Source organism: Emydura macquarii, unplaced genomic scaffold (genome assembly GCF_026122565.2).
Source record: "Emydura macquarii macquarii isolate MOO-44397 ecotype Brisbane River unplaced genomic scaffold, CSIRO-AGI_Emac_v2 contig_1045, whole genome shotgun sequence".
Classification (NCBI taxonomy): domain Eukaryota; kingdom Metazoa; phylum Chordata; order Testudines; family Chelidae; genus Emydura; species Emydura macquarii.
In genome coordinates, this window is record NW_027131182.1 from 14,581,243 (window position 1) to 14,606,837 (window position 25,595).

The window sequence follows — 25,595 nt, forward strand, 5'->3', positions numbered from 1 at the left end:
AAAGCATCATAATAAGGAAACCTACATGATCACAAACAACTTAAATATACTATTGCTAGTAATAAGTAATAAGTAGAGCTGTGTGAAAATCCAGTGTTTTGCCTGTTCCTTTTCAATTTCTAGTGTTAATCCTCAATTACCAATTTTTTTCCAGTAGTTAATTATCAATGCATGACAAAATAAAATGCAAAGGAAGCATCTCTTACATACTCCAGTTTACCTTTATATTGGGATGCTGGCTGCCTTTTTAAAACTGATACATCTAGTGAAGCTATGTTCTTTCTATAGTCATCCATTAAGCTATATCTCATTGATACACTGACTCATCTTTTACTTAAAATACAGCTTTGCACTCCTTTGCTGGTAGACATGGTTGGGGTTTAAGCTGCCATAGCACATTCAAATGCATGACAATCCAGTCTGTTTCCCCTATAAGGAGTGAACTGATTCTTTGTTCTTATTTTCTCTCAAAGGGTTTTTAATAAAATGTTGCTTGCTTGCTTGAATGGGGTAGGCATGAGGAAAAGTCTGCCTCTGGTGAGCTCCTGAGCATAAAAATCAAGTAGGCTCAATTAGAATAAGTTTTGAGGGTTTGTAGCAACTGTATGAGTCATACTTGAGGGACAAGAGGAGATTTGGAAGACTCACTCCAGGAGTGCATAGCTCAGTGTGGTAGCATCCTTCTCCTGCTATCCAGAGCTTGTAAAGATGCTACATACCAAAACAAATGGGCTTCTCACATAATGTCATCTTTGGAAGACAAATACGTGAGACTTTATCTACAAAACTTAATTCTATAGGTGGATGTAGGACCACGGGAAAGCAATGGCTGATTAGACTGGAAAGCAATGTGAGGACATACTTTGATCTTCTCACTGACAAGAAATAATATAAAATATCATTTGTATACTATAGTATACTATTATTAACAGTAACAATATTTTATTTATTTATTTATATTGCAGTATCACCCAGAAGCCCCGGTCAGGATTGTGGCCCCATTGTGCTAAGGGGCTGTACCTATACAAATAGAAATGTATGGAGAGCCCAATCTGGGCCAAAAATATCTTAAATCCTTGGAATTTCTGCGAGTAGTGAAAAACTTGATCCCACAGCTATCCTGGAACAAATAATTACCTCCATATTAGATTAAATAATATCTGTGTGTTATCAGAATGATATATGCATATAGTTAAATGCCATTGGATTCTTGCCAGAATATCAACTAGAATGAACAAACTAGGAAATACAGTTTTGGATACAATTTCAGATCAAATGCAGAATTTTTGCAGCACCCAAGAATGAAGAAAACAACAATTTGAAGAGAACATTTTTAATTTTCTTAGGTATTAGCCTAGCCAAATAGTCCAACAGAAAAGAGCTGGTTGAGGGGAGAAGAGTTTCTCAAGAATAAAACATTAAAACTTCAGGATTCAAAATTGGTAATGAAATTAAATGATTGAGTAAAATGAATTGGACTCTTCTGGTAAGAAAAGGCTTCCAGGCATAAAAACTTGAGTTTGATTAAAAGTTCTGCATATAAGACCGTAGAAATTTGGAGAGCTTTTTCTAAATATTTTTGTCATATTTGTTCACTGTTTTGTTGATATGCTTGGCTAGATTTTGCTTTGCTGCTTTTCTTCTAAATGCAGACGTTAAATATAGTTGGAAACTGTAGAATGTGACTCTCTATCAATGAATTAATATTTGTTTTTGAAAAACAACATAACATGACTTTAAATTTGTGGGAATGCTTTAGTGCTATGTGTGTCATTTATTTATTTTGTGTATTCATGCTTAGCTCCATATATACTGAAGTACTGAAAAACAATAAAACTAAAATAAGTACTGTTGCTGCATGCATCATGCAGTAATGTACAGATGCCACCTTTTGAGCCTTTTCAAATGGTTGGTTCTGTCTAAAGCTGTCTCTGTACCATTTAAAGTGTCAGAATATATGGAGAATTTTATTTAGGTAATTTATTAATAACCTTCCCTTCCATACCTGGCTCTCATGAATATTATTTGGTAAAAAACTTTCCAGCTGTTTTGTCAGAACCTTGGCCAAAATTTTACAATCACAGTTTATTAAAGACAGCTCTATAATTAGCACACAACTCAAAGCCTTTTTCAGAATCAGAGATATAAGTATTTTGTGCACTTGGGATGGAATGAGGGGCACAAGTGCCTAACAGGCTGAATCAAGAGTGTTTTTTATTCATGGGGTTAATATATCAACCATCGAGTAAAATTCATTGAATCCTTGACTTTTCCTGTAGTCTCTTCAGGGTTTGTAGTTTAATGACCTTACAAATGTCTTGTACTTTAATCATAGGAGTAAATTTTCAGTGAACTGTGCAAGAATTCATCATGACACCCTTTTAATGTTAAAATTGTGAAATACCTTCTCTGCTTCATTTATTTCAGTAGGGGTATTAACCCCCGAGTTCTGGCCAAGTTCCAGTTTGGATCATTAGTTTTTGCTTGCCTAAATTCTCAAATTCAGTTATTTGTCACTTTCTCTCTGAAACACAGTAGCAGAATATTTCTAGAGCAGAGTAGATGTTGCATTACACCCCAGAGATGGCTGTATTTCACTGATAAATGATGTGATGATCTGAGTCAACCATCTTTAAAATGCTTTGCGGACTTTCTGGATGAAAGGTGCTATATAAACGCAAGATATTATTAACGCTCTCCTGTTTAAATAATTTCCAGATAAAATTTTGTAAAGCTGGAGTTTAGTTTGAAAGAACCTATCGTTAAAAACCTTAAGTGAATATTATAATTTAGTAAAAACAATGCAACTGTTAGTCTGAAAATTCAAAGATAAGTTTCTACTTAAAAATATACACAAAATATGGAAATACATAAACATTTTCAGGAAGAAACAATCCATTTTTATAGAAGACATTTCAAAAGATTAACATTTGTATCCAAATTTTGGCAAAAGTTCTCTTGAAAGTCCTATAAATTAAAAAAAAAAAAATTACTTCAGTTTCTAAAATCAATCTATTATTAAATAAAATAATCACGATAATATTGAAGCCAAAAATGTCTCTATCCTGAGTTTTTGTAGTTATTGTTTTGGAGGAGTGGTTAGAGGGGAGATATAGGACTCTTTCTCTTCCTGATCTAAGTATTTCTAATATGCCTTTGGCTAACCCCACAAATATCTTTTATTCAATCTGAAAATTAGACCTATGCAGTAGATCTAATCAAGGAACTTCAAATGAAATTAATTTGAAAATACCAAGAATTGTTAAATAATACATGACCACAAAAGAAAAACATTAGAAGAATTTTCAAAACATGATTAATATCTGTATTTTCTGACTTCTGTCTCTTACAAATGGATTTTCCCATCACCACAAATTTTGGTCAAAAAAATTGTCTGTTGGCCAAATAGCTGTCACAAATTTGAAATGATTTTTTAGGATTTTACAATGTGTTGGGAGAGAAACTAGAGGGAGGTCTAAATATGTTTTATAATAGAAAGTAAGCCTTCACATTAACTATGGATAAACTGTTGCTCCCCCATAATTAATCATCTGCCACTCAATAACAACAGTCTTGATTAATGTAGCCCAGTGCAGTTTTACTAATTGTTCTTCCTTTGTTGGTAGTTTTTTTTCAGCTGTGGTGCACACACCATCATCTTACTTCTTTAAATCTGATTTCTTGATTTTGGGATCTACTCTTGTTTGTAGAATGGATAGGAGTGGGGGAGATTATGTGAATGCCTGCATCTTCCTTCTTCCCTCATTCATGGGTCTCCAGGCAGATGGTGCTACAACCTCCTTCTGTGTAGAAGGGGGGTGATCAGACTCAGGATTTGGTTTGGAGATGTTCAGGCTCATTAAATGTAGTTATGATTCAATGTTGTGGATAAAAATTAGCAAAAAATTAAACTGTATCCAATACTTCAGCATGTGATGCCCTGTAGATGTACTTACCATAAATGGAGCTATTATAGGTATTTGTTTTTCTTTTACAAAAGGACTTTTGCACAAAGCATTGTATGTTTCAGGATTATTGTTTGTCATCAATAGGCAAGGAGGAGCACTCTAAAGAAAGAGACACTAACTCTCACACTGCACAGCTGAGAGATTGTTTAAGAGACTTTGTAAAAGTTCAGAATCCATGATGCTTTGAGGTTACTTCAGTTTTAATCATGGTAAGAAACAGTCAGTTAGATGGAGCTGTAAACTTATTTTTGTACTCATTATTTTATTTGTACCTGTAGTTTCACTTTGAGTCTAGAAAGCTGTTGTCAATCAGAATCTCTATACAGCCCATACTAGTGGTTAATCCAATACTTTGTGCTTGTTTTTACAAAGCACTGTCAATCTAATTGCCTCCTTCTGTTTTACTTCTCCGATAAGAAATAAAATCATCTAAGTGCAGTGTGAGCTTGTAACTTGCTGCTAATTACTTTGTTTATGACTTCCAGCCTGCACTCAGTCCTCTCTTGGGTGTAGTTGAAACTAAGCACCAGCTGCCATGTTAGGATGCCATTGCAAAGCCTAAATGTTAAAATAAAGCAGGGTATTTTTTAAGAAGTTCACTGATTTTAGAATTTAGATAGAATTTAGGGCAGCGCTGTGTTTAAAGCAACCTGGGGCCCTACAAACACCATGATGAGAGGCTCCTTACAGCCTTACCCTGCTCCTGTGCCATGGCCCTATTTCCTTCCAGAAAAGCATGACAGTGGCCTTGGGGGCAGGGTTTATCTGCATGGGTCGGTGGGTCAGACCTCCTGTACTTTCCTCCTGCTACACATGCACTTTTGGGATGGAGTTGTCAGGGCTTTCCAGAACAGTGAGTTGTAGAGTTCACACCATTGAGATGCATAGGGAAGTGCATCTCTTTCAGAGCTATTGTTTCAAGATGTCTGCAGACTGAGGCCCACATTCACAAGCTCAGTTCACATTTTCAAACTATTCTTTGCAGGCATGAGAGCTAGAAAATTATGGTGTTGGGGGCTTTTTAATTGAAAGCTGAGATTCTTTCTTCATTATGTGACTTCAGGAGGTGGATCCTTTGGTTTCAGGTCTAAAGTGCCTGAGCCTTAATCCATTCTTAGTTTAGGTTGCTCACTAAACACCTACATACTAAAATTCTAAATTCTATTTATAGAAGGCAAGTTGGCTCTGAATCTTAAGATATATGCAGTGGTTACGAATTAAATTATAATGTGAGGATTTTCCCCTACTATCTTCACATATTTAATGCTCAAGCCTGCAATGTTCCCTCATCCGAGTGGTTCATAGTTGTATAATTTGACTTCAGTGGGACTACTTGTATGAATATTTATAAAGATTTAGTCCCTAAGATTCAGTATTAGTCTTTAAGGACAGTTTATATTTTTGATATGATCCTAAAAAATCTACATGAGTATTTTTTGTCACCTTTTGTAAAGTAGATATATTCACCAGTAGCATAGTAAAGTTACTTGTCTGTTCAGCGCTTGTATCTGCTCAGTTTTGACTAAATTACATTTTAGGGGTGTTTTACTGTATCAGAAGATTTATAATGCTGTGTTTTATGGCAGTTTCTTCTGAAGCACGTGCCACACAGTGTTTTTAAGTGTGCAGTGCAAGTCTGACAAGTTATAATTGTAGCAATTCCCATCACTGCATGAGCCACAATGTCTCAAGATTTGTTTTTGTTGGCTGGTATCCAGTGCCATGCTATAAAATACATTACTTGACAGTAGAAAGTGGTGAACTGCATTAACTACAAAGTTTTAAAAGGCTGGTTAAACAAATTCAATAAATATTAATAAACAAAAAGGCCACTTACCTTTGACCTTGGATTCTGCTATTAGCTGTGTGTGTTTTAGAATTACTGTTGCATTTGAGTAATAATTGATATTGCAAAAAATAAGAATTATTTCTTTAAAATAAACAGCTTATTAACAGGTCTACATTGACTGCATCGGTAATTTGTTTATAGCAAGTGACAGGGATTATGGAGATGCTGAACTTCAAGAAATGTAACTTTACATCCCTACTAGTCACTGCCTGTAAAATGAGCTTTGACCTTTAATATTTAACCCTGTATGCCTGTGAGAGAATGGAAAAGTGTCAATTTTTTAAAACGTTGTGTCTGTGTGATGTGGGGGATGAGACTTATATTAGGGATGTTTCAGGCAGCTCTGCAAACTGCCACTTCATGCAGTCTCATCTCTGTGAAACCTGTTTATCAAGAAATAATTGATATTTACCTTATAGCCAAAAAGAGGGTCAAATTGATTAGAGCTTAACAGATTTATTGTATTTCAGAACGTGTCATTACATTAATATATTATCATGTGGTTATATTTCACATCCAAACAAAATTATATTAGGGCCAGGACAGGAATAGGAAGGAAAATTGGAACTGGGGATTAGATGTACAGCAGGGAGATACTGACAGTGTGGAAGGCTCGAAAATTGGCAATGGGAGATATAAAGCCATTCACTTTTAGGTCACCAATGTAAGTCTTTATAGTAACTCCCTAAAATTTCTCCAGTCTCCCAAATCATAGTATTGTATTTCATTTACACTCCAAATTCTAATTTAATTTGTTATACTTGTTAAAACTGAAGTGAACACTTGTTCTATGGATTGTGTAAGTTATATGATTCAAAAGCACTCCATTTCTCACCTCCCATCCCAAAAGATGTATACATATAATTTAATAAACAAATGATTAGTCTGTGTTGGAAGGGGCCTAACCTTTTCTTGGGCAAGGTGGAGCAGTAAGCTTGGGAAGGAGGTTATGAAAGACGATTGAGCACATTTCAATGAAATAATATCATGAGCATGCATCCTTTTAGCTCTAGATATATTTATTATGTAGTTAACACAAGTCCTGTCAACACCATAACCTTTTAGAATTTATGTATCCCTTTTTACAGTAGTTATCTCTCAAACAATAAGCACTCTCCAATTATCTAAATACAGAGTCTGTTTAGGTGAACATTAAGATTTGTTGTCTCATGGTAAATAGTGATCTTTGCTTTATTTACTTCCTCAGTCAATCATCTTGACTATTCAAAGAGATTTTTCATATTGGTCTTGTAGTTCAGACCGAAACCTAGTTTTCATAGTTTCATAGATTATAAAACCAAAAGGGATTGTTGTGATTATTTAATCTGACCTCCTGTATAACACAGGCCATAGGACTTCCCTGAATTAATCTCAGTTTGAACTAGAGCATATCTAGTGATATTGTTACACTTATGAAATAAACAGCAGGATCTTATTCGGGGGACAAGGCAGTATGCTACGTTTATTATGAATACAGAAATATTTTAAAAAAAGCAATTGCCTAAAAAACACACACACATGCACACAGTTCTGCAGGAGGGATATAATTACCAGCCTCTGTGTTGCTCGAGCTGAATCACTGGCCCGGTGACTCAGACATAAGGATGGAGCCAGGCTCTGTCGGTTGCGACACAATGCTCCTTGGGGTTTGCAGAACGAGCCCAAAGTCCAGATTTTTTCCCCCATTTTTATACTTATTTATTTTTATTCGGGTCTATGGATTTTGTTATGTTAGATAGTCTTCTTGTTTGATGTAATTGTCAATTACGTTTGATATTGCAAGTGTGATACTTTTTTATTTTTTTATTTTTGTTTATACTTTGTTTTGTTCCTGTTTTTTGGGTGTTAATTCCCCTGTTTTTTGGAGTTATTTTGATTTTTGGCCGTCTGGGTTGTAAAAGTTCTTTAAATAAAAGCATCTTCTCTCCCTTCTGCCCTTGGAGGCTGAGAACCATTACCTCAGCAATTTCCTCACCATCTTATCTCATCAGACTGAAACTGCATTCACTCCTCATTTATACTTACTAAAAATCATTACATTTTTATTTTATTACATTGGTACATTATTTTATACTTACTTACTAACAATAAAATCTTTATACCTACACCACTTTTATTAATACTAATTTTACTAAAAGGAAATAAAAGAAATCTCATTTGCCCTCTCATTTCCCCATGATTTACACCTCAACCACATTCCTAATACTCATTGGGCACTTTCCTCCACTTGCAAATTATTACAATTAGATTTCAGGATGTTTTTAAACATTCATACATAGATGTTTACAAACGGGGCCCCAATGTGTCATAAATTTTAAATAACAAAATGTTTAGGCAGGATGTTCCTACTCATATGTTCAAGCAGTCGGTTATTATAGTGAGCGTGGGGTGGCATGAACAAACAATCAATATGTCCGGAACATCCCTATCTCTAATGCCTAGTTTTGTTCTCTCTCAGTGTGAGGATTAACCCTAAAGCTTGAAATACATATCCATGGTCCGGGCCTGCTCTGGTTCAAGCCTACATCACAGTGCTGGGGCCTACAATATGTCATATGGAGGAACATGTATATGTAAAACAACAAACTACTAAAGACCTTTTAGAATCTAAAATCATTTTGTTTACTGATCAAAAGAGGGATGGAGGTATCATCTCAGGAGTATAGGGTGAGGCATTGACTACTGGCAGAGACTGAAATTGGAAGAATTCTTCAGGACATCTTGGAGAAAGAAGAAATCAGAATGAAAACTGACTGTTTTTAAGTTGTTGCAGTGAGACAGCAGCAATGTGCTTGAAATTCAAGGACAAGAGATTAATTAATTAATTAATAAATAAATAACCTCACAAAGTTGTATGCTATATCTAATTTCAAGAGCTGGATGGTTTGAGATACACAAACACTGATCCAATATCAATATGTAATTTTATTTCAGAGTGTTGTTCGTTGTCTTTGGCATCCCAAGCTGAACCAGATCATGGTTGGTACAGGAAATGGATTGGCTAAAGTTTACTATGATCCCATCAAAAGCCAGAGGTATTTAATAATTACATTATTATGATTAAAACCACGTTTCTTTTCTCAATCTGACACTGACGATGTTAAAAAGTGAAGAAATTAGTTTATGATCATTTGTCTTGCAGTGTTGTATTTTATTGAAACAGAGTAAAAAATAGTAGCTTATGTTTTTCAGAATTAGCGCATTTTCCATTGAGCCTTCCATTCTGCTGTGTACTTGGATACTAAAATTTGGAACCATATCTGAGGTTTTGAATACTTCCCATGAGTTCCATCAGTGTAACGTGTGGAAACTGCATTAGGAATGCCTGACTAGCATATCCATCCCAGCCCCCAAAGACTACTGAAGTGGTGTTTATAAAAAGACTGTTTAATAAGTCATACTTATTGTTTTTCTGAAGTAGAATTTTGTTTAGGAGTCCAACTCTTAGTTTGAATTTCAATGGTCTGTGCAGTTACGTTGAAAACCCAACTTTGAGAGGGGGTGAGGAATGGGATGAGAGTATTTCCCATCTGTTTCACTTTCTCTGCTGCCCATGGCCATTGACTTCGTACCTAAAGGATGGAAATGTGTAAGCAGTTAATGAAAAGTGAAGTTAAAAGTTAAGAGTGGCAGGATGAATTTAAAGACTCTACCTTGTTTGATATTTAACCACCTATATTAGTTTTTCTGCCAGTCCAGACACTGGGACACGCTTTCTCCCTGTCGGCAGATGGAGAGAGCACAACTGATTTTTTGAGTGGCATCTTTCCCTCCTGTATGGACACAGACTCGCTCACTCGCATACTCAGTTCCTTCTCTCTCTAGCAGCCAAAGGAGTATAATACTTTAAATTTCAAGCTTGTATTTCATACTGGATGCTGATTGTAACCTGAATGCTTGACTATGGGGACAAGTTCAGGTTTTTTAATTTTTCTTTCTATGTATGTTTTTATGGGCAATGTAGTGATTTGATGTCAAAGCCTGAGTTCCTGCTCCAACATACACAAATTCTTATGCTTTTTCTTCTCTACGCACATGTAATGACACCGGGTAATGGAGGGAACCCTTGCCTCTAAATTCAAAAGATGCCCACAGTGCAGAGCTGTCTTAATGTAACTAAGTGATCATGTAACATGCAGGAGGATTCCAACCCTGAAGTCTGAATGGAAGAGGTGCACTCTTCTCTGTAATAGTTCCCTGGTTTTCCTTTCCTTCATTTGTTTGAGTGTATATTATATATTGCAAGCTTTCTCCCACAGTTCTGTCAGGGCATTTACATTTAGACCTTCAATACCCTTGCTGCTTAAGAGACAATAATTGGGCTGAATTGTGCAAGCTGTGTGGTGTTTTTTGGGATGTGGACAAAATATAAGATGAAACTACCACATTCATTTCCACATCTGACTTTAAGCCACATTATAACAAGTGCATCAACCTGTCTAGCCCCCCTTACATGCACGCACACAAATGTATTCATACATTTGTAAAAATACTATTTAACATGGGCAGGAATTTTATCTTGACCAAACACTTTCTACATCTGTTATAAATAAATAAATTAAGCCACTTTATCTTTTCCCCTTAGGGGAGCAAAATTATGTGTGGTTAAAACAAAACGAAAAGCCAGACAGGCAGAGACTCTTACACAGGATTACATTATAACACGTAAGTAATTTAAACATATTTATAAAGGGGCCCTTATTCATTTCTCACGCTTCAAAAGATTTGCAGATTCTGCAAATCTTTTACCTTTCTATTTCCACATCTCAGAAAATCAGACTATCACAGTATTGCACATTGTTAACACTTCATAGGAGCCTGGGTATAGCTCAGAAGTTAGTCCAGCATACTGCAGATCAAATGAAAATCTTCTTGCATATGCCCTATATAGTTGTTAATATCAATATTTACTAGGTGCAAAGGCAAACTGATCTCATGAAATTCTGGATGGTGTAAAGTTTTCCTTCAGAAAGCCAAGATGGCCTTTTAAAGGGATGTGTGTGTGTGTGTGTATAATTTCATACAAAAAACTCCATGAAAAATACTTTGAGATTGCAAAGATAAAAACTTAAAGTAAGGAAAAGACAGGATTAAGGTGGTCTGTGCAGGTGGATGCTGACCTTTGACATTTGGGAGCATGCACAATGCCAGTGGAATGTTCCCAGACTTAAGGGACAAGTCTTGAATAAATTCTACTAAGCATGTGCAAGTGGTGATTTTCCACAGTTTATAACTCAGCCAGAGATATGTGGAATTTTTATATGGACAGAAAAAAATATCACTCAGGACTACCCTCCTTCAAAATTTCGAGATTCTACTAAAAACTGTGAAGATGCTCGGGCTCTTCAAAGAAATGGTCAACAAATTGTTAACTTTGGCAAAATTACCTATTTTTCCTGAACCTCACTCTCAGAAGCACCTAACCCATATTTTCTGAAACCTTCCAAATTTCAGTATGGAAAATTTCAGCCCCAACAGTTAATTTGACAAAGTCATAAGCACATGAAAAGAGGGGCTTTATAATGGGAAGTTTTAGGCAACCATAATTGTAACATTGAACAAACTGTAATAGAAATAGTGTGTGTACTTTCGTTAATTAATGTTGGCTTTGATTTTGCAAATTTTCAAAAATTAGAGCCTAAAATCCTGTGGGACCAGAGCCTCTGAATCATTATGGGGCTTTTGAAAATCCTACCATTAGGTACTTAAATATGGATTTCTCTAAATTTTGAAAAAGTTATTAACTTTATCATGAGGATTTGTCTGGTTCTTTCTTGCCCATAATTGTGGAAACCTAGTAAGAATAGATCCATATAAAGTAATGTATTGAAAATGTTTTTAAACTGATAGAATTTGGAGTTTCACTTGACAGTTTTTTGTAGATTTGTTGCTTGTTCGAAAGCTTGTCAGAAGCTGTATTTCTTCCTTGTAAACTCTTAGAACTGGCAGGGACTAAAGTTTTCAGAAGCCGTTTCCTGAGAGGGAACATAAAGCCATCTTTTTACCTAGAAAGAACAGCAAACCATATTTGAATGTCAGAATTGCATATATCAATTGCTTAAAATGCAGGAATGTCACTTGAGGGATTGTGTGTTACTTTTAAAATACAGGCATATTATCACTCAGCTGGATTTTTCTCAAACAAGCTTGACTCCACGTATGGCAAAAGCTTGGATCTGTACATTAGTCACCTCAAATGCCCTGTGCAAACTAATCAAGCTTGCTACTTGCCAACAAACTCTTCAGATACTTCATATTTCATGAAGTCTGCAAAAATAAGCTCTAAACATTTATTCCTAAAGATCCACAACCATGTCACCTGGGTTGTGATTTCATTAAGTCCAATAAATTAAGCAAGACTCCCAGAATAACTTGAAAAGTGAGACTGATGATTTAGTGGATAGTTCTATTCCTTCTGATTCAGTATAGAGCAGTGCCACCACGATAGAGACTACTGTGCTGCTGAAGATACTGTCTTTTTACTGAGAGTTTAAAAACAACACACTGGCAATTTGTGGCCATTAAAAATACTAGGACAATTTTCTCAAGAGGTGTTAAATCCTGGTATCTTGGCCAAATTCTGATCCCAGTAATTAGGTTCTGCCAACCTAAATTTGTCTAATTATTTGAGGAAAATTGATTTTGGCAGCAAATGCAGAAGTGTATCACATCTTGGATCAGGGAGGTGATAATCCTCTGTCTGTCACTTTGCTGTAAACTGTGCCTGGAATTTTGATGTCTTAGGCACCTCAATACTAGAAAGATGTAGAAAAATTGGAAGTTCAGAAAAGAGCAACTGATCAGGCAACTGGTAGACTAACCAACAGAGGAATGAGCTAAATACATGTAAATTGCCCAGACGATTTATTAGGTTATGGAATAGTCTTTTGAGAGATGTGGAAATCTGATTGCTTCGGACTTTTAAAAACAAACGGGACAAAGCCCTATAAAATATACTGTGATAAGCCGATGTGGAAATATGCAAGAATGGCATCCTTAGCATCGCGCAAAGGATGGCATCCTCTCCATGTAAGGGCCAAAAACAGTCAGGCCGAGAGGGTTAGAGATGTAAAAGTAAATATGGTTGATAATATTTAGAATTGTTTTCCAAAACTGTGAATTTTCTCTTTAGCTCATGCCCTTCCAATGTTTCGTGAACCACGGCAACGAAGTACCAGGAAACAGTTAGAGAAGGATAGGCTGGATCCCCTGAAATCTCACAAACCAGAACCTCCAGTAGCAGGACCAGGTAACCCAGATTTAGTCATTTCAGATTGTTACAAGTAAATGGGAAACTTATTTCAGAGTTCTATAAGCAATTTTGCTCATGCAACTATATTTACATTGTAAGTTGTTTGGGACAGGGACTGTTGTTTCTATTATGTGTGTGTACTGGCTGATGGCTGGTGTGCTACCATCATACAAATAAATAATAACAATGACTAACTTTTTGTTCAGGCCCATAAGTGGCTATAGAACACGGCTCTAAATGCTATTTTCTTCTCTTCCCCACATCCCTTTTCTCTGTAATAATATATAACTTCAGTACATTACTGAATCAGTGTTACACACACAGGACTTCATATTTTGCCTATATGTTCATTTCTTTACTCTGTGTCTCAGATATTCTTTTTTTTATTATTATAGGTCGTGGGGGCCGTGTTGGAACTCATGGAGGTACCTTGTCATCATACATAGTCAAGAATATTGCACTGGATAAAACTGATGATAGCAATCCCCGGGAGGCCATTTTACGACATGCAAAGGAAGCAGAGGATAACCCTTATTGGGTTGCTCCAGCCTATTCTAAGTAAGGACACAATTTTAACACAAGCAATATTTCATAAAGCCATTGGGAATTTGATATACACAGAAAATATACATTTTTAACAGCATTCTCTTCCTTTTCTGGATTTTTGCCATTAATATATAAACTAAGAATATGTCAGAGCTCTGATATGAAGGCAGTGTGTGTAATACATCAAATTGTTAAAAGTATAAATTTCTAAAATTTCCTTTTCTAAAAACTAACCTTTCAGTGCTAGAATACTATTTTAAAAATTTCTAAAACTTACTTGTCTTACTGTTTCTCATGGTCCTAAATCTGTTACAGTTAAACTCCAAGATTCTAAGTAATCCTGGCTTTATAGGTGGAGGATTACGATAGTACCAATAAATATTTTTAAAATCTCTAAGAGATTTCTAAAGTAGATCTTCCTCTAAAATGTGTCACATAAATATGAAGGTGTCACGTGGTGTATTCCTATTTTCAAGATTTTTAAAGATTCACACTACACAATCATGTATGCATGCTAAAAGCTAGACCCGTGTTACAAGACTTGTAAATCTACTTAAGTCAGCTTGGCTTTATAGGTAGAAGGATACTAAAAATAGTACCAATAAAGTTTGTTTTTTTTTCTAAAATAAGTCTGCTTCAAAATGCGGCATAAACAAAAACATAAATGCTTGTAGTGGTATAATGATTTAACTGGCAGGAGTCTGGGTTGACCTGTAGAACATAGTTTTACTATTTATGAGTTAAGTTACCATGTCTAATTCTTGCCCATAAACTTTTATGCCAGTGTACACCATAATTTATTCAATGCACATTTCTACATTTTTTCACAGCTGACTTGTTTTAAAAAATTGCCACTGCAAAAAAATTTTTCCAGATTATTATTTATTGTTATTTAACTATTAACTAGCACTTTTCATCTGTAAATGTCCAAATACTTCATAAAAAACGGGAAGTATCTATAACACAGTTTTACAACTGGAGAAAGTGAGGCACAGAAAGATTAAATGACTTGCTCAAGATCACATAGCAAGCAGAGCCAAGGACAGAAGCCATGTTTCTTGATTGTCAGTCCAATTATCTATCTTTTAGAAAATGCTGCCTCTATAATTGTTTTTGTTTCTATAATGAGAAGATAATTAAGAAAAACAGAGTTTGCAATTTTCCCAGAATATCTTAACAGTGATGGGTATTTGTGATATGGACACTAGTCCTCTGAGTTGAGTGCAACTTCTTTACACAGACCATTGAACAACTATCAAAAGGCAACAGTTCTTGGTCACCATTGACCTAGGCTGTCTTTGAACTGGGAAATATAAACTTTTATAACGCCTATGCTAGTGTTACAAAATATTTAAAATAAATGAATAATGCAATGCTACCTACATTTACCAATCCAATGGAAGTACTGTTTAAAAGGGTAATTTTGTAAAGGTTATTGTAATGGAGAGGCTAAGTGTGGTTGGTTTTTTTCTGATTTGGGGATTCCCGTATGCTGGAGATGAAAGATACTCTGAATCTAAATTTAGATATTTTTACTTAAAATGTATAAGTATCCCTTCATAAAAAAAGTAGATATGACCACTCATACTGTCAGATAGGTAGCTACTCTAGTGTATATTTGGGTAAGTAACTTCATTGATGAAACACTAGGTTTCATTCCTGACACCTGCAATGTAATAGACATGGAAGTTTTAAAACATACTAGTAGTACAGAAGGCTCACTGTGTCAGGTAGGCGGATCTCGTTACGGTTTCTTGTTAAAAATATGTAGCTGCAGGGGAAGAAAAGAGCTGGCTGAGAAGTGGGGAGGATGTAAGTCCAGAATGCTATTAGCTTACACACCAGACGGTAATGTGTGGGGAGGAGGGAAGAGTTTGGACAGTAGCCAGCAGCATTCTGGTTTGACAGCTTGGTCAGTGATAAATTTAATGCTAAAGGAACTGCCATTATCCCTGCTTAAGAAACTTAATTTTTAAGAGGTATCCTATGGTGAATACATTTTAAAACATGTATTTTTAAAATTTCACTTGTTCTTCCTATTTAATTTCTAGTGACCAGAACAATAATGCTTTTAAACTCATTATTTCTTTGTTGGTATTCTTTCTCTTAGGTAATGTTTTATTTCTGTATGTATGGGCAATGTAAAGTATTCATTTAACATTCTGTTATTTGACTACACTTTTGTTGATCTATTTTCCTAGGGGTGATTATTCACTTAATGAGAAAAATAGAAATTTTTTTGCCTTAGATAAAAAAATCCCTCACTACAGATATAATTATTTCCCCCCATTCCTGGTTTTTAAAATAATTTTAGATAGAGGAGACTACTAGGTTCAAGTCTTTTTTGCTGATCTCTTTCTTTAATTTTCATAATTCTATAATTGTGATGACTGTTTTAGAGTTCATCTGTTCCTGATTCATAGTGGTAGGGTTAACAAGTGTGTCAGTTTATCAAGTAATGGCTATAATAGACATTGCACTTTGAAGTTTTCCTTCATAATAAACAATGGACTCAGGGCTAAGAAAACTGTGGTTTCCCGTCACATTCTTAGTCACAAGTAATACAAGTGATTTCTCCTCACAGTTGTACAATTTGCCTGAAGCCAGCTTTATTTTTTAGTGAATGATAATGAATGAATCCTATCTGATGAGTAACAATAATTTACAAGAATTTGATCTATGAACTTCAAATTGCAGTGAAAACATTTTGGAATGATACACTCTCATCTTAAGTACTAAGAGGAAAATGATTGTGCTTTAACCTGGGTCTCCTACAGTCAGAAGCAGGGGAAGTCCTTTTTATAAGGCTTATCAGGGCTGATCCTCTTGACCTTTTAAACTTTGCTGCAAGAACAGTAAGATGCCTTATGGAAGAAGGAAAAGAAATCTTAATGAGTAACTAATTAACATGATGTAAAAGCCTCTGAATGGAAACACAATAGTTCTGGCTTGATCTGCTGTATTTAGTAGACTTTTTTTTTTCATTTTTATTTGAAAGTACAATAAGAAAAAGCCATATTTTGTATGGATACTTAAATACAGCAGGTGTGGAAGAATATTTTAAATTACTTTTTCCCTCATTCACCGGTTTTGAAACGGTTTATGAAGCATGCCATTACAGAGCTTATACTCCACATTTATTTTTTTTAAAGTCTCAAAAATAGCAGTGAAGATTAAATAAAATTACATAGCTGTAATAACAGATTGATCTATTTTTTTAAAAAATGAGTGTTTTCATAGGAAAATTGCTTGTCTATATTATTTAGCTATGTTGCTTAGTTATGCTAATGAATTATTTAAAATAAAGTCAAGTTAAAACATTTTAAAAAGTTCTTTACATTATGACAGAACTACTTTTTTGAAAAACTGGAAAAAAAATTAAAAGTGATTTACTAGGACTGGTTGTTTAATATTTATTTTTCTACTTAGTTAAAATCAGTTAGGTCATGAAAATAAGACTTATTAGAAAATTTCATTCTCCTTTATATGACCTTAGGAGTTGCCATATTGGAACAAGATCAGAATGGTCGATCTGGTATGCTATCCTGTTTCCAGTAGTGGCCAGTTTCAGACTAAGGTGTCCACAAAGATCAGCTATGCAATAACAAGCCAATGGTGGAAGTTTGTTCCTAACTCTAGGCAATAGATCATAGGCTTGTGTCCTGAAGCATGAGTAGATACATTTTATAGCTTAGGTAGTGTAACGGTAGATATTATTTGCATAAATGTGTTATCTTTCTTAATCTTTTTTCCTTAATAATAATAATAATGTGTCAGTGAATTCCCCAGTTTAATTAAACATCATATGTAAATGTATTTCCTTTTGTTATTTTTAAATGTTTCTTTTTAATCTATCTCCTTTTTCTTGTATTGAAAGGGTGAGCAGAAGCATTCTCTTGACCATCTCCTGTACCTCATTTTTTCCACCATTATTTCTATCTGCTTTTATTAATCTCCTCTCTTAACTAGTTCTAATCACTTGAATCATTTCTCACTTGGATATCTTTCCAAGCCTCTGATCATTTTGGTTGCCCTTCTCTGGACCTTTCTATTTCTAAGTAGAGCAAGAAGAAGAGGGGATGAAAAACGGGGTTCTTTGGTACCATTATGGACAGTGAGTAAAAGTGGAGAATCAACTGAGGGAATGATCAAATATAGGAGTTTAATCAGGAAAGGACAATATCACAGAAGCCCAAAGTAAGTAAGATGTCAAGAGGGCGAATGTGATCGATAGCATTAAAAGCAGCAGAGAGATTGACAGATATTGCAACCCTATGCGGTATCTTTGGGTTGTTTTAAATGAATGGTTGATGTTGATGTATGATTATGTTTTACTTCCTGGTGGAGGGCTACTGCAGTTCCTCCGGGAACAAAAAACAGTGGGTGGTGATTAAGGCAAATCAGCCAGGTAGTAAAACCGCTCCCTACAAGAGGTACCTACCACCTTTTGGGGAGACTCACATATACTAGTTCAGACTGGGTTCTCCAGAGGCCAACAAAAAAAGGATTTTTAGATAAATAACCTGAGCTTAATTTGATTCAGGGCCACCTGTCTGATACAGCCAATTGAAAAGACCTTCTGTTACCTGGTCAGGAGGGGTGACATGTTGGTTTCTGCCCAGAGAGGTCCAGCTGGGAGCCAGAAATCTTTCAGTGGGTGCTGTCAAGGGACCATGGATGGGCAATACAGGTACAGTTACCATAAAACTGTGACGGAGGTCACAGTGGATGAAGATGGAGCAAAGACCTTGAAATTTGGCTGGGAACAAATTGTTAGAGAAGTTAATGAGACCAATTTCAGTAGCGTGAAGGGAACTGGAAGACATTAAAGGGTTCAAAGAAAGAGTTGGAGGAAAGGAACTTGAGGCAACAGTTGTAAATATTTGCAACTTTCTTTGTGAACTGTTTGCTTTAACACAGCCGTACAGAGATGCTATAATTATTTCAGGTGTCCTTCTGTCTTTCAAACTCACCATCAGCAGGAACCACTAAATGTTGTAACTAAGGTTCCAATAAACCATATTTGAAGTTAATAGGTATTTTACATTGGCCTGAGTGGTATAGGACAGGGACCTAAGCAAGAAGTATATCACTGTCGATCTAAGACTGTTATGGTCAACATTTTATATTCAGCAGTGTTAAGACACAAAGTCGTCTTTAAAATAAAATGGGCTTTAGAACTGGGGACACAATTAGAGTTCTATGAGCAGATGGCAGTGATACTATATGCTAAATAAAAGCAGATACCCACCTCTTCAAAAAAACATCAGTTTCCTTTCCTCCGCCAGATAGGCACCATCTGGGATAGGTCTCTACCCCCACAACAGACCAAAGAAGAGACAAATTTAAGCATGTACCATGATGGCCTGTGACAGGTAGGCGTGAAGGCTGTCAATTATATTTTTGGCCAGAGACGTTTAGGATGAAAGAGACAAATGGGAACTGTAATTCCCTCTTTGTGTTACTGTCTGGGTAGGCATTTTTAAGAGATATCCTAAGTTAAATAATGTTACAGCCATTTGGCCAAATAATATAATTCCTGTCTGTGTCCTCATTGTTCTTCTTTGAGTGCTTGCTCATGTCCATTCCTTGCTAGGTGTGTGTGTTCCGCGTACACTGTTGCCAGAGATTTTCCCTTATTGGTATGTGTAGGGCTGGCGCTAGCGTCCTCTGGAGCTGTGTGCATATGCGCCAGTAAAAGGAGCGCTGCCAGTTACACACCCTCTCAGTTCCTTCTTACTACCCATAACTTTTGCTGGAATGATCCTTTTGCTGCAGCAAAGCTTTCTTCCCAGTGGTTGGACCAGTGGTTCGAAACCAGGGGTACATGTACCCTTAGGGGTTTGCAGAAGTCTTCCAGAGGGTACATCGAGTCATCTAGAAATTTGCCTAGTTTTACAACAGGCTACAGAAAAAGCACTAGCGACATCAGTGCAAACTAAAATTTCATACAGACAATGACTTGTTTATACTGCTCTATATACTATACACTGAAATGTAAGTACAATATTTGTATTCCAATTGATTTATTTTATAATTATATGCTAAAAATGAGAAAGTAAGCAATTTTTCAGTAATAGTGTGCTGTGACACTTTTGTATTTTTAGGTCTGATTTTGTAAGCAAGTAGTTTTTAAGTGAGCTGAAACTTGGGGGTATGCAAGACAAATCAGACTCCTAAAAGGGGTACAATAGTCTGGAAAGGTTGAGAGCCAGAGGTTTGGACTTTGCTTCATTATATTTGTAGTTTTGATAATCTAGTATACATAGTTCTTATAATTAGTATTAATGTGTATAGTAGTGTAAATAGTTATGTCATCGAGAAACTGCTTCGCCCTAGCAGCTGGGCATGCCCTGGTCTCCGGGCACTTCTTTGGTAGCTGGTGACAATTGATTTTATAACAGCCACTCAGTAAATGAAAATTGATGAGAGAGCTGAAGGAAGAAAGACTGTCAGAGCTTTTCGTATACCATAGAGCCCTTGGAAATGAAAATATGTTGAAGTAATAAGCCTGTTCTAATAATTTTTTCTACAAACATTAGTCATGCAGCAAACTCCTGCTACCACTGGCAATTTCTAGCTAGAGGTATGATTTTTTTTAAAGTTAAATGATCTGTGCTGACAATGGCTTAACAAAAACTGTATTTTTCCTTTGCTCATATCTTTACAATGGTCAGATAAATTAATCACCCTAGGTGTCCCAAATCACCATTATATGTTCTGTGGAGGTGGGAAAGTTTATATGCCAGCTGAACCAAGGCCAGTAAGTCATTTCATGCTAATTTTAAAAATGAGATAGCAAGCAGACTTGATTTCTTCATCACATTTTCCCTAGATGTCATTACTGCTAGGTTATGCTACAGCTTTTTGTTTTAGTAGACTCAGAACATCTTACAGGTTTCAGCAAATATGTCACTTTAAAATGACTTTTTATATCACACCATCCTGCTCCCCCAGATACACGGAATTATTACCATATTGTGAATTAAATTGTCCTTCCTTGGGGTTTAAATTAGCTGTTACCATGCAAGAAAGGGATCTTGGAATCATCATAGATAGTTCTCTGAAAACATCTGCTCAGTTGTAGCAGCAGTCAAAAGGCTAACAGAATGTTAGGAACCATAAGGAAAGGGATAGATAGTAAAAGAGCAAATATCATAGTGTTGCTAATCCTTGTAACACCTACACCTTTAATACTACATGCCGTTCTGATGGCCCCATATCAAAAAAGATATATTGGAATTGGAAAAGCTAAAGAGAAGGGAAATGAAAATAAGGGGTATAGAATAGTTTCCATATCAGGAGAGATTAAAAAGAACTTAGTAAAGAGACAAATAAGGGGGGATATGATAGAGGTTTATACAATCGTGAATAGTGTGGAGAAAGTGAATAGGGAAGTGTTATTTATATCTTCACATAACACAAGAATTAGGAGTCCCCTGATTAAATTAATAGGCATCAGGTTTCAAACAATCCTAAAGAAATACTTCTTCACACAATGCACAGTCAACCTGTGGAACTCCTTGCAAGAGGATGTTGTGAGGCCAAAAGTATAACTGGGTTCAAAAAAGAATTAGATAAATGTGTGGAGGATGGGTCCATCAACGGCTATTAGCCAAGATGATCATTGACACAACCCCATGCTCCGGCTGTCCCTAAACCTCCAAATGCCAGAAGTATCTGGCATTGGCCATTGTCAGAGACAGGATACTGGGCTTGGTGGACCATTGGTCTGATCCAGTATGGCCATTCTTGTTACGTTCTTGATGACTATCTCCAATTAATAATTATCATCACAGACTTTTATTTCAGATATACACCTGATCACAGGCCAGTTGTGTTGCACTGACAAACAACCTGATGTTGACCTGACTTGATACCACATGACACTCAGATGGCTTTTGTACAAAATCCTAGATAGGCAGATAGATAGACTCTTAATTTGGCTAAATAAACTTCCATCAATAAGATTTGAAGAGAGAAGGAGAGAAACAAATGAGATACCATAAATTCCATTTCTTCAACAACCAACAAAATCCAGTAAAGCTTTAGCTAGTAAAGCTTTCCTCCCTGGTGACCATGTTGGCTGAAGTTTTGCTGCTGCTTCTTTTATTATTATTATTGAAGAAATGGAATTTATGGAACTATCTTCAGATGATTTTAAATGTGACTATTTTTATTTTTTCAAACTGTTTAACTTGATATAGAATTAATTTTGCATGCTATGAAATGTATTTTCTTCATGCCATATGCCAGCTCATTGGGTCAGTTCACAAGTTCTGCTCAAATGCAGTGAGGTGGAGGAAAAGTGAGTTTGGTCTTGTCCGCACACAGACTTTACTCCGCAACAAGCCAGGGTGTGAATGTACAGTGCTCTACCTTGCCGTGCACTAAGTTGCAGAGTGAACCCTGCTACCGCACACTAAAAGTTCCATAGTGCACTTTGAGATACTCCTATTTGAACTTTTAGTGTGAGGAAGGCTACTGTAAGTGCATTAAATCTCCATGTAATCAAGACCTAAGTTGCAGCTCCCTGATCCCAAGATGCCTGATCTCAGTTCAGGATTACTCGGGGACCTTACGTCAGTGGAGGATGCTCCACTCTGACATGCCCGTACCCACTGGCCATCCCTACACTCCTCAACCCTATGTTAATGGCGGAGGGAGTGGCTGGTGCAGGAGGTAGCTTACACCAGTGGGGAGAGCCCCTGCAAGAGCGAATTCTTTACTATCTCTGGCAGCTTTAAATCCATGTTGTGCAATATATACTTAGCAGACTAGAGAATCCAGCCTATTAATTTTAATGGATGTGTTGTACACATTAGACTTGCTCTTGCTCCCATTGAAGTAGGTTCAAACATTTAATTATGCCTATTATTTTAAGTAAGTTAAGCACAATTTTGTTATGGTTTATGCACTTTGCAGAGTCTGCCAAGTAACAGTTGTAATAATAACAATACTTAGCGCCTATATAGCACTTTACATCCTCAAAGTGCTGTAAAAATATTAGTTAATACGCTAATAAGCCAAAAACTGTTGGCTGCCTTGTATTTTATACTCTATTGTGGCTTGGAAATGATGAGTCTCAGTTGTAGCCAATTTTAGAAATTCAGTGGTTTCACTAATACCGCTGGAAGGTTCTGTGGTTATTCTTAACCATTAGACTGGGAAAAGTAGACTAAACTGAGATTAAAGTGCAAAACAGTGACGTTGAACATACAAATAGTTAGGTGAAAAACTATTTGATACTGTTCTAGTTTAAAAAGTAGTTAGTGAATATTTTGTAAAGTTTTTCAGTATGTTGTTTAAATTACAAGCAAATAATGTCTGGGTAGATAGGCTCAAAATTACTTGCAGGATACAGTAAATTCTTGTATGAGGATCATTACTTTTATTATGCTATGGTAGTGCTGGATGGTCTCTGTGGAGCGGAGCTGTTTTTTCGTGTATAGCCTTAGCCAGAAACTGTGCTGTTCCTGTTTTCCTTTGCTGGCAGCTGTCAAACTAAATGTTTGAAAGATTTATTTTAAAATATGAAAATGTGTAACTCAGTTTTTGTAGCCTTATATTAAAAACCCTTCTGATATCTTAATTTTATTCATTGAAAACACACACAACAGTGCTAGCTGAAGAGCAAACAGTACTTGCAAGAGATGCATATGTATTAATTATTCTGCTCTTTCATTCATTTTTTTGCCTTACAACTGCAAGTTGCTCTGATTAGCTAGAAATTTAGTGAATGTTTTTATTTCACAATTAAAATGAAATAATTAAGCCCATTGCATTTTTTTCTCTTGTGGGAGTAATAGAAGAAAGTTGTTCATTTCTGCATTGAAGAACTGTAGTTTAATCATTATTCTGCTGCTTCTTAATATTTTCTAGGACGCAGCCAAAAACAGTTTTTGCAGAAGTGGAATCAGAGGAAGATGAAACAGACAACAAGCCAGAGTGGAAAAAACGTAAAATTTGAAGAATTTGATTTGGAGGAGGATGACAGAGGATTTAAAACAAAGTGGAGAGTTTTTTCATTATGCAATAAAATGTCAAATTCTTTACAAACAGAAATTATTTTAATGCACTGCACAATTTGCAACAACCCAAAGATGATTGTTGCATTACAGTGGACTAGAATTGTTAATCTGTCTTTTGTAATAAGAAGTTAATTATATTATGCAAAAATCTTATGTCATTTTGTTAATTTTTTATTTAAAAAAAAATTTGTTTTTCTAATTTTAACCAGAATACATCATCAATGATTAAGGTGAAAGCAACATTTTACTATAATACTCCATATGAGGATTTTAAGTAAGAACATAAAAACTACAGTTTTTTAGGCTTCCGTTATTCATTCCAATAACATCTATTAAGTTGCACAAAAAAATCCAAAGTCATAATTTCACATTTTTTAGGAATATCAATTTAGGATAATTCTTAGGCATCAGGTTTGTTTAGCTGGAGTGCTAGTTTTGTAAAACATCAAATATTTTCTAGTATTTATGGCTTATCTGAAATACGTTTCTTTTGAATTGTACAATATCTCACATTACTGGTAAAGATTTTATTTTATAAGCCATATGGAATAAGAATGTACAATTCTGTATATTTGTCTGAATAAAACATTGTACACTTGTTACTTTTCTTTTTCTAATTTTGTATGGGTTGTTCAAAGTTAAATAGATTTTGTTCAGGCCTCCTAACCCTTGCTGTGTATTGGTAAGCCATAACACTTGATAACTTGTGTTTGTTAGTCAATATACACACAGACTTGGGCTTGCTGAGGTGTATAGCTGAACTGTGTATATATTGGCTGACAAAGTTACTTTCTAAAGTGTGATACTGACCTTTATAAAATGGTGGTATTTACCACCAAGCTGCTATGGTAAATGTCACTGTGTGAAGGAGAGAAAAAAACAAACTAACCTCATTAAGGCAAGTAAAGAGGAAGCTAGATCACTTGTGGGCTTGTATATTTTGATTATGATAATATTTGCTTGGCACTCAGATATCACAGTGATAACCCTGAAATGTGCTGAGCACCCGCTCTCCCCAATGATATCTTTGGAAGTGGAGGGCACTCAGAATCTTGTAAGAGTGAGCTCTATAAGTGATGGCTAGAGTGAGGGTAAGAGGGACTTTAATTTACCTGATTGAGGCCCAGATTCAGCAAAGTACTTAAGCAGATGCTTAATTTTAAGAACATAGTTATGTCCTATTGAAATCAATGGGGCTTAGACGCTTGCTTAAGTGTTTTGATGGATTAGAACTTAATTTAAATGTTGGGGGTTTGCCCTCTGCTCTTTGCTGTTTTCCTTCCATGTCTTGTCTTTCCCCTTCCTATCACCTGCACTTTTGGGGCAAGCAGGACAGTTCCCAAAGGGTTTCCTGAATATCTACCTGAGACACGAACACCAGAACATCTCCACTGCTGCTGCCACACCATAACCCTTTGATGGTGATGGCATTAGTGAGGACAAACCACCACTTTTGCATTTTGTACCAAGAACGGGAAACAAACAACTTATTTTAAATAACAAATTAGTAGTTTGCCATATTTTCTGCTGCCATGGAATAATGTCAGTATCAAAGACCTAACCAGGCGGTGCAATAGTGACTGCTTGCCTACAAAGTACAGATATGGAGAGGATGGGAGAACGGAGAAAGAACAGAGCAGGTGAGTGCCAGAGAGTGGAAGGATGAACTCAAAGCGAACCTCACTCTTAACAGGATCTATCAAAGTGCTTCCACTGTGTGTCCACATCAGCTGATAATATCAATCTTTAAAAGTTAATGGAATATAAATGAAAACATTTTATTAATATGATTTTCGTTCCTATGAATAGATTGTAGGATTTAGTTAGTCCTCCTGATTTTATAACTTTGAACACAGGACAACCTGTTGCTTTTAAAAACACTAGAAGTTCTCCACCATGCCAGCATGGGCTACTAGGATGCAGAGAGCTACAAGGGAAAGACGCATGCT

General features: G+C 35.8%; 1 protein-coding gene across 3 annotated transcripts in view; it reads left to right on the forward strand.

The window, feature by feature from the left end:
- The window catches only part of WDR70 (WD repeat domain 70), a 247,772-nt gene extending 223,538 nt beyond the window's left edge, over positions 1-24,234 (forward strand). For all 3 annotated transcript variants that reach the window (XM_067545549.1, XM_067545548.1, XM_067545550.1), the window contains 5 exons: positions 8,752-8,852; positions 10,403-10,482; positions 12,950-13,066; positions 13,465-13,627; positions 23,498-24,234. In XM_067545549.1, the coding sequence (XP_067401650.1) occupies positions 8,752-8,852; positions 10,403-10,482; positions 12,950-13,066; positions 13,465-13,627; positions 23,498-23,585 (549 nt within the window). In that variant the 3' untranslated portion in view covers positions 23,586-24,234. The remainder of the gene's footprint in view (positions 1-8,751; positions 8,853-10,402; positions 10,483-12,949; positions 13,067-13,464; positions 13,628-23,497) is intronic.
- Positions 24,235-25,595: the final 1,361 nt, after the last annotated feature.